The sequence below is a fragment of the Canis lupus genome, chromosome 17 (assembly GCF_011100685.1).
Source record: "Canis lupus familiaris isolate Mischka breed German Shepherd chromosome 17, alternate assembly UU_Cfam_GSD_1.0, whole genome shotgun sequence".
Taxonomy (NCBI): Eukaryota; Metazoa; Chordata; class Mammalia; order Carnivora; family Canidae; genus Canis; species Canis lupus.
The window spans coordinates 50,276,558-50,290,743 of NC_049238.1; the positions used below are offsets into that span (position 1 = coordinate 50,276,558).

The 14,186-nt window shown below is 52.0% G+C and overlaps 2 protein-coding genes across 10 annotated transcripts in view; both read left to right on the plus strand.

Moving 5' to 3' along the window:
• RAB11FIP5 (RAB11 family interacting protein 5) overlaps window positions 1-4,063 on the plus strand; it is a 36,816-nt gene extending 32,753 nt beyond the window's left edge. Inside the window, 2 exon segments of the mRNA XM_038561754.1 lie at window positions 1,468-1,657; window positions 1,942-4,063. Coding sequence (XP_038417682.1) covers window positions 1,468-1,657; window positions 1,942-2,145 — 394 coding nt within the window. The 3' untranslated portion in view covers window positions 2,146-4,063.
• Window positions 4,064-5,286: 1,223 nt separating this feature from the next.
• The window catches only part of SFXN5 (sideroflexin 5), a 122,752-nt gene continuing 113,852 nt past the window's right edge, over window positions 5,287-14,186 (plus strand). For 3 of the 9 annotated variants that reach the window (XM_038561758.1, XM_038561764.1, XM_038561763.1), the window contains exon 1: window positions 5,719-5,820. In XM_038561758.1, the coding sequence (XP_038417686.1) occupies window positions 5,719-5,820 (102 nt within the window). Of the gene's footprint in view, window positions 5,821-9,562; window positions 9,617-14,186 lie in introns of all 9 variants that reach the window. The other 6 variants (XM_038561761.1, XM_038561759.1, XM_038561755.1 and 3 more) reach the window with 6 other exon arrangements.

A 14,186-nucleotide genomic window follows, 5' to 3' on the forward strand; every position in this document is an offset into this window, starting at 1 on the left:
GGGGGCCTGATGCTTGCAGTTGGCATACCTGTCATGGACACAGGGTGCTGGGGGGGGCGGTCACTTTAGTCAGCATGGGGGAATCAGGGAAGTTTCCTAGAGGAAGTGGCCTTGCCCTTTGAAACATGCCGGCCATGTTTGAGTTAGCAGGCCAGCAGGTGAAGGGCCAGTGGTCTGCAGAGGGACAGTTTTTGTAAGAGCCTGAAAGTGAGAAAGAGCACATTTCCTGGTTTGCTGCACTGTGTGGAGGAGAAAAGGCAGAAGGAAAGGGCAAGACCGGATGCTGTTAAGGACTATGTTATCTTACCTGGTAGGGAGCCAGTAAAGGCCGCTTAAGTGTTGGAGAGGCTGAGATCATCAAAGCCACAGCAGAACAGAGTGGTTGGAGGTGGGCAAGACTCCCTCCAAGGAGGTGAGTTAGCACTTGCAGCTGAAGGAAGTTTAGCTAGCACTGGCTTGGAGAGAAGGGGATGGTGCGAGGGAAGGTGAGAGGCAACAGGGTTGGATGTTTCTTAGCCCTGGAGCAGAGGTGGGGGAATGAGACGGGTTCCCACGTGTCTGGCTGGAGCCACACACCTACTGAGAGGGACACAGGAAAGGACAAATGTGGCGGCAAGTGTGAGGTGCCCAAGCTGGACCCGGAGTGGAGCGAGCCAGCCTCCAACTCTATATGAGCCTACTGCTCAGGGCTGAGGTACAGGCTGGAGATGGGAGCTGTGGAGGGGAAGGGAGGGATCCAAGGGCAGGCTAGCAGTTAAGACTGAGAAGAGACTATCAGAGGTCAGAAAACCAGATGGAAGTCTTGGGGGGGGTGCGTGGGGATGAGGGAGAGCAGGCCAAAGGAAGTAGTGATCCAAGTGTCAGCTCCGAAGAAAGCTCAGTAAGTTGAGGGCTGAGGGGTTGGCAGACTTGAGCAGGAACACTTGTGATGGGCTGGCAGGGCCAATGTCCTGTTCGGATAGGTTGAGGAATCAATGAAATGTAAGAACTTCTAGAGACAGAATGCAGTCTACATGCTTGGGGTGGGGGGCTGGGTGAGGAGGAAGGGGAGATGGGACGTGGCTGAGGGTGGATGGCTGGTCGAGGACCAGTCCTGTAGCCTGGAAATCTCCAGTCCTGAGAGAATGGGGAAACTGGAAGGTTGGTCAGTCCCCCAGGGAAGGGTTATAATATGGAAGAAGGAGGGGTGGTATAGAAGTGGCCCTGGTAAAGCCTGGCGGTAGGTGCAGGGAAGGCTGTGGGCCAGCAGGCTTCTGAGGAAAAGTGGATAAGGGGGGAGGCAGTGGGGTGAGTGAGGAGAGCAGTGAGGCAGGAAGAGGGGTGCATGGCCTTGGCCATGTAGGGCGGCCACCACCAAGTGGTGGTTTCTGTCCAGCAGGCCTGCTGGCCCGGCAGAGAATGTGGCCCCATGGTTTCGTTGTGCTGCCTTACCCCTTCCCATCATGCATCTCCTTTCTGTCTCCACAGCCCCCACCCTGTGAAGCCGCTCAGTGCCGCCTCCCTGGAGGGCAGCCCAGACAAGAAGCAGTCCCGCTCCAGTCTGAGCACAGCTCTGAGCAGTGGGCTGGAGAAGCTCAAGACAGTCACATCTGGCAGCGTTCAGCCGGTGGCTCCAGCCCCCCACGTTGGCCAGACTGTGGACACTAAGAGGCTGAAGGTGAGACCCAGCCCAGTGCCTGGGGGTGTCAGACCAGACACGTGGTACTGTGGAGAGAGGTCAGGCGTCCTGAGGGCAGGAGCGGGGTGCTAGGCAGAGTGGAGGGAAGAGCAGGCCTGGTCACCCATGCCAGAGCTCTGAAGCCAGCTAGGCTGTCTCTTGCACTGGAGGCAGAGGCCGCTCTGGGGGTGGGGAGGGGCTTGTAGGGGTGAAGCCTGGGTGTGAGTGGGCAAGTGGGCTGGTGGGCCCGAGGCTGCCCTATTCACTCTCATCCCTGGCCTCAGGACTCAGGTGTGCTGGACCAGTCGGCCAAGTACTACCACCTGACCCACGACGAGCTCATCAGCCTGCTCTTGCAGCGAGAGCGGGAACTGAGCCAGCGGGACGAGCATGTGCAGGAGCTGGAGAGCTACATTGATCGGCTGCTGGTGCGGATCATGGAGACCTCACCCACACTGCTGCAGATCCCCCCGGACCCCCCTAAGTAGCCCTCCTCATCCCTGCCCAAACAGGACTGGCGTGCCCTCCCTCCCGCTGAACTCACTCTACCTAGGCAGGCTGCTGTCTGTCCTCCGTTGTCACTTGCTCCCCTCCCTCCTGCCTCCATGAGGGTTGCCAGAAGGGGGACCCTTTGGACTCGGATTGGAAGCATCAGGTTCCGTGTACGTGTGTGTCTTTGGGAGCCCTGGGTCTCTCCCACCTACCTATTTTCGTATCCCTTAGTTTCGGGGGCTCCAGGGAATTGGAACGAAGGCTTTAGCCCTCAAGTCAGAACAGGGGGGTGCTGCAATTTGATGCGGCATCCGAGACACACTTTATTACCCCACAACAATGGTCAGTCATCTCATCCAAGGCTAAATCTTTATTCTCACCTGCCTCTAGCCCCTGGAGGGATTACTGGGGCTGTGGTAGGAACCAAGCTGCCCATTTTGCAGTTACGGGAGCCTCATGTCTGTTCCCGTGAGAGCAAGGAGCCTATGTGATCTGGTCTTGTGTCTGCTGTGTCCTGATGATGTGTGTTTCCAGCAGTTTGCAGAGCGAGTGCCGTGTGGATGGAGGGAGATGATGTGTCTTCCAGGCTACCCCCTCCTTCTCATCTTCCCAATGAGTGTCACGTGTGAATGTGTGGAGAGCTGGGGCAAGTGTGGGGAGAGCACCTCCTTGCACACCTCCAAGCTGTGGGCCCCTCCATGGGCCTCAGGGCTTCGGGGTGCTTATGCTGGGGATCAAGCCTCCACCTTTGTTTTTGTTGCCTGTCCAGATGCCAAAACTCTGATTCTGCAGGGTTTGAACTTTTGGAAACCAATTAAAATGTGCCTTTTGTGGGTGGGGTCAAGAGCCTCTGGATGTAGACCTCTCCCTCTGCTTGGTGGCCCCCTCCCTTCCTGTTGAGCACATGGGGCCAGATCTGTCAGGGCCCAGAAATGGGAAAGGAGGATGGGTCAGCCTTGCTGTGCCCTGTGCCCCTCCCCTTGAATTAATTTCTGTTAAGGGTTTGGCGAAGCTGCCACTGTTCCTTTAACTTTCTTGCCACCTTCTTCCTCCTCCCTCAGCCCCAACTAAGAAGGGCTCCTGTCATCCACTAGCTGCTCTCCCAACCTGTCCCTCCTACCCCATGGCCTTGCCTGGCTTGGCTGCAGTGCACCTTGAAATGAAGTGTCCGTCCTTTGGCCCAGCCCCTGGTTTGCTTGCAGAAAACATGGCAGGCTTCCCATGGCATCTGAAGGGAACCTTTAGTGACTTGGGGTACTCTGCTTTAGCAAAGGTTTTGGGGTGAGGAGGTGCTGAAGGAGGATACTTCTGGCCCAGCAAGGAGGTAGAAGCTTCTGACAGCCCCTCTAGGACTGCCTCTTCTTCCTGAGAGGGCCTCTGTGATCTCTCTGAAAGCCTTGGAAGGAGATACGCTCTGTGGGTGACTACTTCTGCCAGGATGAAGCAGAGCAGCTCCCCACATGAGGGGAAAGCCCCTATGTTATCTACTCTAAAATTTACCCATCAAAGCTGAGGAAAGTGTCCACAGGTGTCTAGGTCTTGGGTCATGCTTTCTGGGGGTTCATTTGGGGTCACATAGGTGTCTCTTCTTGGGGGGAAGGGGAGCACTCTTCCACTACATATTCTTTTGGGATCTACTCATTACCAGCCCTGACCCCATCTTCTGCTCGTCTTTGTGAGCCTCCAAAGTGCCCGGGGCAAGGATGTCTCTGAAAGGGCTTTGAGTTGAAGCCCAAGATTCTGGTTGGCTGTCTCTGCTCCTGGCCACAACTTTGAGATTTGCAGGTGGGGTGGGCAGAGAGCAGGCACGATTCTGCTTTGCTGTTTGTCTTCCTGGTTGTAACTCCTGTTGATAAAGAGCTTGTTCTTCATGTTTTGAGCACTTTATGAAGAATAAAAAGTTCATATACTGCCGGTGACTCTCTTGTGTTCCTGCTGCGATTGATGAAGGAAAGGAAGCTTCCCTGGGGGAGAAGGCAGGTGATGGGGTTTTGGGGATGTCACCACCTCTGTCTTAACACCAGGGGCAGCAGCACAGTGTTGCCCAGTGGCTTGGATTCAGTCTTTTCTTTGCCAACATACCCACATTTATGGAGTACTGTGGGGGAATATAGGGGGAAAAAGACTTGGTTCTTAATTCTGAGATCACTTAGTCTAGTTGGGAGCATGTGCTTCCCATGACTTCTTAGCACCTCTCTCCAGCTTTAGGAATATAGTCTGTTTCTGGTAGTTCTTGTTGATGGATGAGGAACTGACTTCTATAGATCATGCATTGTTCGGAAAGACGAGCAGGCATGGGCCAACACTGTACCTCACCATGAGATGAAGGACCTAAAACAGGGTTCCCTAAGGTCAAAATTATTTCTACTGACCTCTTGGATAGTAAAATAGGCAGCTTCCCCTCCCCTCCCCCCAGCCTGGCTTGCTGACCAAGTAATTCAGCTGGGAATCTTCTACTCTGTTCTGCACAAGTGTAGTGCTTGCTTCGGCAGTACATATACCAAAATTGTTCTGCACAAGCGCGTTCATTATCCTTGCTAGTGTCTTGCTCTGTGATACGGATTACCCTCTCTTACCTAAGGTCCTTGTAGTGTTTAATAAACACTACTGAACCCGACTCCCCACTCCCAGTTCTCTTCCTGCTTGGGAATTAAGCTGGGGAGGTATCTTCCTTAGACAAAGGAAGTGGAACATGCCGAGGCTCTTGAAGCTCCCACTGCTTAACTCACATAGTCAATAAATATTTGAGTCCTTGTTTTCGAGTCCTCCTAAGCTTGGCACTGAGTACTTAGCAGTAAATCAAAAAGTCACACCTCCTGTCCCATGGACCTTATACCCACACATATGGAAACACATATGTAAAGCCATCAATGACTGTTAAGTGTGCGGGCTGCAAAAAAGTGTCAGATACTATAGGAGCATATAGTGGGTTTTGTGGCAGTAAGGTAACGGATCGGGAAACGCAATGTTTAGGCTGAGGTCAGGAGAGCCAGAGTCAGGCAAAGATAAAAAGTTAGAGTTTTCTGGGTACAGAATGTTCAAGGGTCAGGGGCGGGGAGCACGCTCCTGGAACTGAGTGCCAGGGTGGCCGGAGAGCACAAGGGGAGGGGCAGGGTAGCGACCGAGGAATCTGCACGAGGATTGATTCCGCAGTGCAAGTCCTTGCAGAAAGCCTTCCGGGAGTGACCCTACCCCTCGGGGCCCGGGTCGGACCCGCTTGAGTAGGGCTCTTCTGGGCTAGAGCTTCAGGAGAGATGCCCTCCGCGGCCAAGCTTCCAGGGGCAGGTAGCCGGCGAGGGGAAGCCCCGACCTTAGAGTCGTACACGCACACTCTTCCCATACTGCCGAGCCCTGCAGAACCGGCGGCGGGAACCGAGACCGGGTCTGAGTCCGTGCAACTCTCCGCAGTCCAGGGTTGCCAAGCGCCGTGACGAGAAAAACTACGCTCCCCACAAGCCCTTGCGCCTCCGGCTCGCTGCGGTTGCTTATGGCCAATCGGGAGAAGCAGCTGTGGCGGGGGCCGAGGAGGGACATTTTAAAAGGGCCGGAGATTGCAGGCGTCAGTGGCCATGGCGGATACAGCGACTACAGCATCGGCGGCAGCGGCTAGTGCCGCTAACACCTCGACCGATGCACCTCCTTTCCAGCTGGGCAAACCCCGCTTCCAGCAGGTGAGGGCCGGGCTACGGTCTGAGGGTCGGCGGGTGGCCCAGGGAGGGCGAGCAAACTCCTCTCCAAAACCCCCTTTAGTCCCGGGGTCTCTGACCCGCGGCCACCGGGGAGCCGGCAGCTACTGCCTCGGGGACCTCGGCTACAGCCGTCCGTCTCCCATTGGCGAGCGGGAGGGGCGAGGACTCCCACCGCGGCTCCCCATTGGCCGCCCGCGCCGTCACTCGCCGGCCGCCCGCGCGCTCCAGCCTTGCCCGCCCGAGGCGCTCGGCGATTGGCCGCTGCGGGTCGCTGCCGGGGCTCGGGGGCGCCCGGGTCCGAGCGGCTGCTGCAGGGTCGCTTTGGGCTGTGCGGCCCGCCGCTCGCGGCGGAAAGTTCGGCCGCGGCCCCGGAGGACGACTTGGCGTGACAGAGATGCCTTCCAACTTTCCCTGGGTGGGGGCTGGCATTCTTGCGAGCCGCTGCGGAGCTCCCCGGGCAGCGCCCGGTGCACCCCGCGGTCCTGCTCCCAGCCCTCGACCCCACGCCGGGCCCGCAGTGCGCGACGGTTTAGGGCCCCCGGCCGAGGGCACCCCGCGGCCCGGCGACCCCTGTCCCTTCCGGCCGGGGGTTCGCTGACGCAGCGAGTTGGTCGGCAGGTGCCGGCGGGGATGGAACGAGGATGTGCGGGGAGAGGCGGGTGCGGAGGAAACGCTGTGTCATCCTCGGGGGCCACGGGCTGTGGCGAGAGTCCGCGTACCCGGGTCCCTCCCCCTCCCCCCCGGCGCCCCCTCCCCCGCGGGTCTCGGCACCCGGGTCCTGGCGCCGCCGAGCGCGCGGCTCCGTCCGGCCCGGCCGGTCTCTGCGGACCGGGGTGACTGGCCCTTCTATTCGGGGGCCCCCGACGGGGCCACGGAGATGGGGCTCGAACCCGCGGGCGGGACCTGCGGCCGGGACCGAAGGCTCGGAGGGGCCGTTCCCACGCCTCGGGCAGCCTCTCGCCCTCCGGCCTCCACCGCCTCCAGCGCCGACCAAGCGGACTTTAGTAGGAGGAGGGCAAAGAGGCTCGAAAGACGCGACCAGGGCTTGCCTGGGGTGGGGGCAGCGGAGGTGGACGGAAAGAAGTTTGCAGGAAGAAAGAAATTGTACAAAGGTCGGTGTGGTGGTTTTTTGTCTGTGTGTGTTTCGTGTTTGCTTTTTTTTTTTTTTTGGATGGTGGTGGTTGTGTGGGAGAGCGACTGGTTCCAGCAAAGTGGTGCACCGAGCTTTGCTGATAATTAAGGAACTGCCCCCGCCCCCGCTTCCCCAGCCTTCTGAGAGAATGTCCTTACTGTTTTTAAAACAGGACTTTAGTTCCTTTAAAAAAAAAAAAAAAGGAAAAACCATCTCAGCATGTCGATGTCCGAGGCGAGACAGGCATCTACCTGCCAGTGTAGGATGCCGCCTTGGGCCGGACTGTCAGGGGTGCTTCTGCCTAGACCCCGGCGACCCTTCATTGGCTGTCCCCCTTTCCCAGCCCTCCACACACACATTCTACTCATTCTTCAAGGATCATGCAGGCCCCCTTCTCTGGAAACGCTTACTCCCTTTTTCCTGTGGTGTTACCCCTGGTGGGAGATCACTGACTCTCTCCTGCTTCCCACTTTGGCCACCCCAAATGGGATCCTGTTAGGGCACCCTGAGTGACACTCTGTCCGGTGTTCCTCTAATACTAATGTGTGGTTACTTGTTCTCCTCAACACTGGTGTGCATCTTTTGAGAGAAGGAGCTGATCTTGCCCTTCTTTGTCTCCATCTTACCCCGAGGTGGGGCTAGACACATGGTCATGTGCTGAATAAAGATTTCTGGGTTGTCTTTGTTCTGGTACCTGTTCTGGGACATTCAGTCACACAACACACAGTTGTTAAGAACTTCCCAGTGGCTTTGGACTGAGGCCTTTGCTGTGATCACTGCTAGAGCCATAAATGCACATTTGAGATCACTCCATTCGGCCATTGTTGGTCTATCTCTTTTTGGCACAGTTCTTGAGGGCAGTAAAAGTGTTCGTTGTATTTGCTCTGGAAGCTCCCTTCCTCCAGCATAGTGACCTGCATAAAGCACAGTGGAGGTGGTTGTCCATGTTAAGGAACTTCTCTCCGCTCCCTGGCACCCCCCTGCTCCTCCCATACCACTCCCTGCTGTGCAGGCAACCCAACTGCCACCCAGTTGACTCCCAAGAAACTTGCGAGTCCCTGCATACTTCTCTTTCTCTTCCTCACCCTCCAAATACAACCAGAGGCACAGACTTCTCGTCTCTTAAAACAGCTCTCAAATTCACTGGTCTCCCCTGCTGGAATCCTAGACCAAGCTACCATTATCTATCTATGTCCTGAGCCACTGTGGAAGCCTAACAGGTCTCCCTGCTTCCACTCTGGGCCCCTTCCAAGGCCTCCTTCTACTTGGCAGTCTCAACAATGCAGGTCTGATCAGGTGACTCCTTCCCCTCCACCCCCACCACACGCTTAAACACTCTCTAGTGGCTTCCCCCTGCTTCTGAGATAAAGACCTCACTTTTGAAGGGGCCCCAAAGTCCCTCATGGCCCACCCCAGGTGACCTCTTTTTCCTGAAATCAGACCCCCACCCCCACCCTGAAGCTTCGTTTCCACCATACTAGCTGCTTTCAGCCACTAGAACCCTGAATGGCTCATAATCCAGGGTTCAATTCCCAGAGCCCACTCCAGGGATACCACCCTCAGTTCCCAACTGGTCTCATTGCTTTCTGCAAGCCTGGGTGCAGAAGTCTTTTCTTACCCCCGTAGTGTCACCCCAGGGCCTTTCTTCCATCCTTCAAGGATCTCTGTGCAAGAGGGCTGGGGGAGAAAGGATGTTGAGTAGTGTCAGAGGGTAGAGAAAGATGGCTTGCCTTGCTGGGCTTTGGTCTCTGACCATCTTTTCCTCCATAAGATGATGATAGTAGCCAAACATTGTTCCAACTTTTTGGTATATTGAACTTATTGAACTTTCACAACAACTCTATGAGTCAGATACAATTATCCATTATATGATAGGTGAGGAACCTGCAGCACACAGGCAAATTAACTCACTTTCTAGGCATTCTGGCTCCAGGATCTTTGTTTTATTAAGGTTTGCAGACATTCAAAAGTGGAGACAGTCATCAAAGAATGATCCACTCGTCACAGCATCAACAATTGCCACTGTGAGGCTAGCCTCATTTCATCTATATGCCCCCAATCCCAACGAATGAATTATTTTATTTTTTTAAAGATTTAATTTACTTGAGAGGGAGAGAGAGCACACACAAGCAGGGGGGAAGGGGCAGAGGGAGAGGGAGAAGCAGGCTCCCTACTGGGCAGGGAGTCCTGAGTGGGGAGCCCAACTCACTCAGGGCTCTATTCCAGGACTCTGAGATCATGACCTGAGCCAAAGGCAGCTGCTTAACTGACTGAGCCACCCAGACGCCCTCCAACCAATGAATTATTTCAAAGCAATGCCCAGTCAATCATTTAGTTGTACCTGCTTGTAGGTATCTTTAAGAAATAAGGACTCTTTTAAAAACATTTTTTTTTTTACTTTAGAATAATTTTAGATTTATGGAAGACAAAAAGATAACAGAATTCCTGTATAACTCGAACACTATCATTTCATATGACCCTGGTATAGTTGTCAAAACTAAGAAACCAACTTTGGAACATTGCTATTAACTATACTTCTAGACTTTACTGGATTTCACTATTTTTTATGCTAATGTTCTTTTTCTGTTCCAGGATCCCATCCATGATCCCACAGTACATTTAGTTGTCATGTCTCAGCCTCCTCTGGTATGTGACAGCTTCTCAGACTTTTCGTTGACAGTTTTGAGGAGTAATGGTCAGGCAATTTGTAAAATATCTTTCAATTTGGGTTTGTCTAGTGTCCCTCATGGTTAGACTGAGATTGAGTTTTAGAGGAAGAATATCACAGAGGTGAAATGCCTTCTTTCTCACATGGTATCAGAGGGTTTTTTTTTTAAATTAATTTTAACATAAGCACAGTGCGATTAACACACCTAAAATAATTATTTTAAAACCAGTCACAATTTGTCTTTGTCTATTTGGGCTGCTATAACAAATACCTTAGATGGGGTAGCCAACAAACAACAGAAATTTACTTTTCACGGTTCTGGAAGCTGGAAGTTCAAGATCAAAGTACCGGCAAACTCTGATGAAAGCCAGCTTTCTGGGACACCTGGGCGGCTCAGCGGTTGAGCGTCTGCCTTCAGCTCAAGGTGTGATCCTGGAGTCCTGGGATCGAGTCCCACATTGGGCTCCCTGCATGGAGCCTGCTTCTCCCTCTGCCTGTGTCTCTGCCTCTCTCTCTCTCTCTCTGTGTCTTTCATGAATAAATAAATAAAATCTTAAAAAAGAAAAAAAAAAAAAAAAAGAAAGAAAGCTGGCTTTCCAGTTCATCAGCTGTACCTTCTAGCTATAGCATCACATGGTAGAAAAGTTGGAGAGATCTTTCTGGGGTCTCTTTTATAAGGGCACTAATCCCATTCATGAGGGCACCTCCCAAAGGCCCCACCACCTATACCATCACTTACACTCATATTGGAAGTTAAGATTCAACATATGGGGGGATCCCTGGGTGGCACAGCGGTTTAGTGCCTGGCTTTGGCCCAGGGTGCGATCCTGGAGACCCAGGATTGAATCCCACGTCGGGCTCCCAGTGCATGGAGCCTGCTTCTCCCTCTGCCTGTGTCTCTGCCTCTTTCTCTCTCTCTCTCTCTCTTTCTCTCTCTCTCTGTGTGTGTGACTATCATAAATAAATTTTAAAAATTTAAAAAAAAAGATTCAACATATGACTTTGTGTGTGTCTGTGTGTGGGGGGCAGTACAAACATTTGGTCCTTTGCAGTATTCACATTTCCATGATTGTCATACCATTTTTTAAATAATTGGTTTGTTTGAATCAGAAACCCAGAAGTCCACACATTATATTTGACTCATGTATTGGTCCTCCTTCTCTGTCTCTTTCTTTTTTTCTATTTGTTGAAGAAACTGTGTTGTCCGTCTTGTAGAGCTTCTCTCATGCTGAACATGGCTAATGGCAGTTCTGTGGTATTATTTAACTTGTTCTTCTGTCCCCTGTTGTTCCTATAAATTAAAGGCCATGCCTTTTATTTTTTAAGATTTATTTATTTATTTGAGAGACAGAAAGAGAGGGAGGGAGAGAGGAGGGGGAGGGGCAGAGGGAGAGGGAGAATTTTAAGCAGAGTCCACCCTCACCACCCTGAGTTCATGACCCGAGCCGAAACCAAGAGTTAGATAATGAACCGACTGAGCCACCCAAGCGCCCCTCAGTCCATGCTTTTAACCACTGCCCCATATTGTCTAGTGAAGGGGAAGAAGACAATAGGACAGCTCCTCAGGAAGCTCTGTGACCTGTGTTCTCCTTCCTCCTTTCCTTTTCCTGCTCATTTGCTCTCCTGAACGTGCTTTGGGCCCAGACAGCATTTTTGGCAAACTGGGTCCTAGGACAGGGAGCAAATACATGTGCTGCTTTCCATTTGTGTTTTAGTCTACCCAGAAATAAGTTGGATTTTTTGGTTTGCTTTATTTTTCAACTTCCTTGCTCCTTTGGGAGAGTCACTTAGCTGCTAGGCTGACAGGGGGTGTGAGTGTGCTTTGTGTGTGAATGGGAGACTCAGAAATGAACTGAGGCTGCATAGCAGGTGGGTTGCGCAGGGCTCCTTGTGGGGGAGGATCTGGCTGGAACAGGAAAGTGCACTCTTCATGTCCAGGATGAGAGCTGTGTGAGGGCTGAGAACTGGAAGGTGGGAAGGAGGTTTCTTATACAGTTTGCCTGAACTCAGGTTCCAGAATGATGATGCCTTGCAGGTAGTTATGTGTCTTAATCATTTACATCCTATAGGCTGGAGAGTGACTGTCTCCCAGGCTGGTCCTGGAGGTGGTTTGTGCTGCAGATAGGGTCAACATCTTCTAGTCCAGTGACTCTCAATCCCTGCTGCCCATTAGAATCACTTGGGCGGGTTTTAAATGGACACCAATGCCTGGAACCCACCCCAGCCAATAGAAGTTGAATCCCTGGGTGGAAGACCTCCTTTGGGGCTGCCCAGTGTTTCATTGCACAGCCTGGCTAAAGACTGCTGAGGTGGCTCAGCCTTTTTGCATTTGGGCTATATAGGTTTAGTGCCTATTTTACTCCTGATCTGGAAGAGCTGTGACTTCAACGTCTGGTATAGGTATATATGGAGGGCTGCCAGTTTCCTTCAGGCCTTGGCCCTCAGCTGCTGCACCCAAGGCCTGCTGTTCATGTCACAGGTCCTGCTGAGAAGAAGCTGACTCACCTTTCTTGTGAAGGGAAAGAGAAGGAACCACTTGGCTGACTCCTTGGTCCGGTAAAGAAGGCAAGGGAAAAACATCCACTGATTGATAGGGAGAAAGATGGGAGCTGAATTTTGGAGGGGAGGAAAAAAAAAAGCAGACACTGAAAACTTTCAAGAAAATAAAAATGAACTCATCCTGAGAGACTAAGACCCTTCTCTGCCATTTTTCAGTCTGAAATGCCAGACATCTGTCTGATTCTTCTACAAAGAATCAGCAGTTCTCACCAGGACCTGCTGCAGCTGTAAAGTGTCCCAGTTACTTACTTCTTTGAGTGACCACACCTCCTTACTCATCGTGCATTTGCGTTTCCCAAGACTAAGGGTTGCCAGCAACTTTGCTGTTTAAAATAATGAATAGGAATGAAACATCCCCCTCTTGATAGGTGTGTCTAAGTCACTAGGACTCAGAGAATTAACCCAAGGGCAGTGCTTCAAATAGGCAGTTTCTGGACACAACATTCCACATTTATCTTAATTTTATAGTTTCCTTTTTTTTTTTTTTTTTAAAGATTTTATGTATTTATTTGTGAGAGACACAGAGGCAGGGACACAGGCAGAGGGAAAAGCAGACTCCCTGTGGGGAACCTGATGTGGGACCCAGGGATGATGCCCTGAGCTGAAGGCAGATACTCAACCACTGAGCCATCCAGGCATTCCAATTTTATAGTTTCTAAGGAAACCAGACCCTGTGTCCATTTCTCAGTCCAGACCTAGATGGACCCCCTTCCCCAAAGCTTTGCTTTGCTTTGAGCCTATTTAAAGCACTGTGTCCTTTGATTTTTACTCCATCTTTGCCCAGAATTCTATACTGACTCGATTTTTCCTTTTGCTTGGTGATGCGTCCCACAGTTCCTCTGCTGTGTGGCCTCCCTCACTGCAGTGAGTCAGGAGACGTGACTTTGTCAGACTGTAAGTTTGGCCCTGGGCCATACCTTTGATGCTTCATTTAAGTTCTCATCATGGTATTTCGTAGTTCTTTGTTTTTCTTGAGGGACCCGGCTTCTCGAACACTTGCTCACTGTGATGGATCCTGAGTCCAGCTCAGAAAAAGGTGAGGATATCTGTGGAGCAAAGTGTTTGACACAGGACCATCTCTCAGTGGCCATGGTGGAGAGTGATGCAGCGGGCCAGCAGAGCTAGGACGGGATGAAGACAGTGCCAGACCACAGGGCAATCAGAGGCTAGACATCTCCCCTGGACCATCTTCAAGAGGTTGCTTCCCACTGGCTGCTCCCCTTCCAGGCCCTCACCTCTGGCCCTGCGTTCCTCTTCCCTCCTTGGGCCACTAACTGCCATACTGTTGCGCCTTTCCATCCCTAGTCTCTCCCTCGGAAGCCCTGCCTGGGCTCCATCCCTTCTAGACAGCCTTCAGGCCACAGGCTGCTCACCTGCCCACTTATTCATTCTTGTGGCAGGTATGCTGCTGAGGCCCCTTCTAGGTGTGAGACAGGAAACTAGGAGCCACAGAGCATGAGGATATGGAAAGAACATCCAGAAGCCTACCTCCTTCAGGATCTTGTAATCAAGTAATATATTAGATAGTATTTTAAATTAAATATATATTTTTAAAAAAGAATATTCTGTATATTATACAGAATGCTGATTCTTTTTTCATTTTAAAAAGAAATAAAAATCATCCCTATTCCTGTTACCCATGAGGAACCTGCTTCTCTGTCTGCCTATGGCTCTGCCTCTGCCTCTCTTTGTGTGTCTCTCATGAACAAATAAATAACAAAAAAATCTTTGAAAAAATACCATAGACTAGGTGGCTTATAAACAACAGAAACGAGTTTCTCACAATGGTGGGGAAGTCTAAGTTCGAGGCACTAGCAGATTCGTTGTCTGGTGATGGCTTGATTCTTATGTCACAGGCAGCAATCTTCTGTGTTCTTACACGGTGACAGGAACCAGGGGGCCTTCTGGGGTCTCTTTTACAAGGGCACTAATATCATTCGTGAGAGCTCTGCCCTCATCTAACTGCTTCCAAGAGGTTCCACCTTGAAA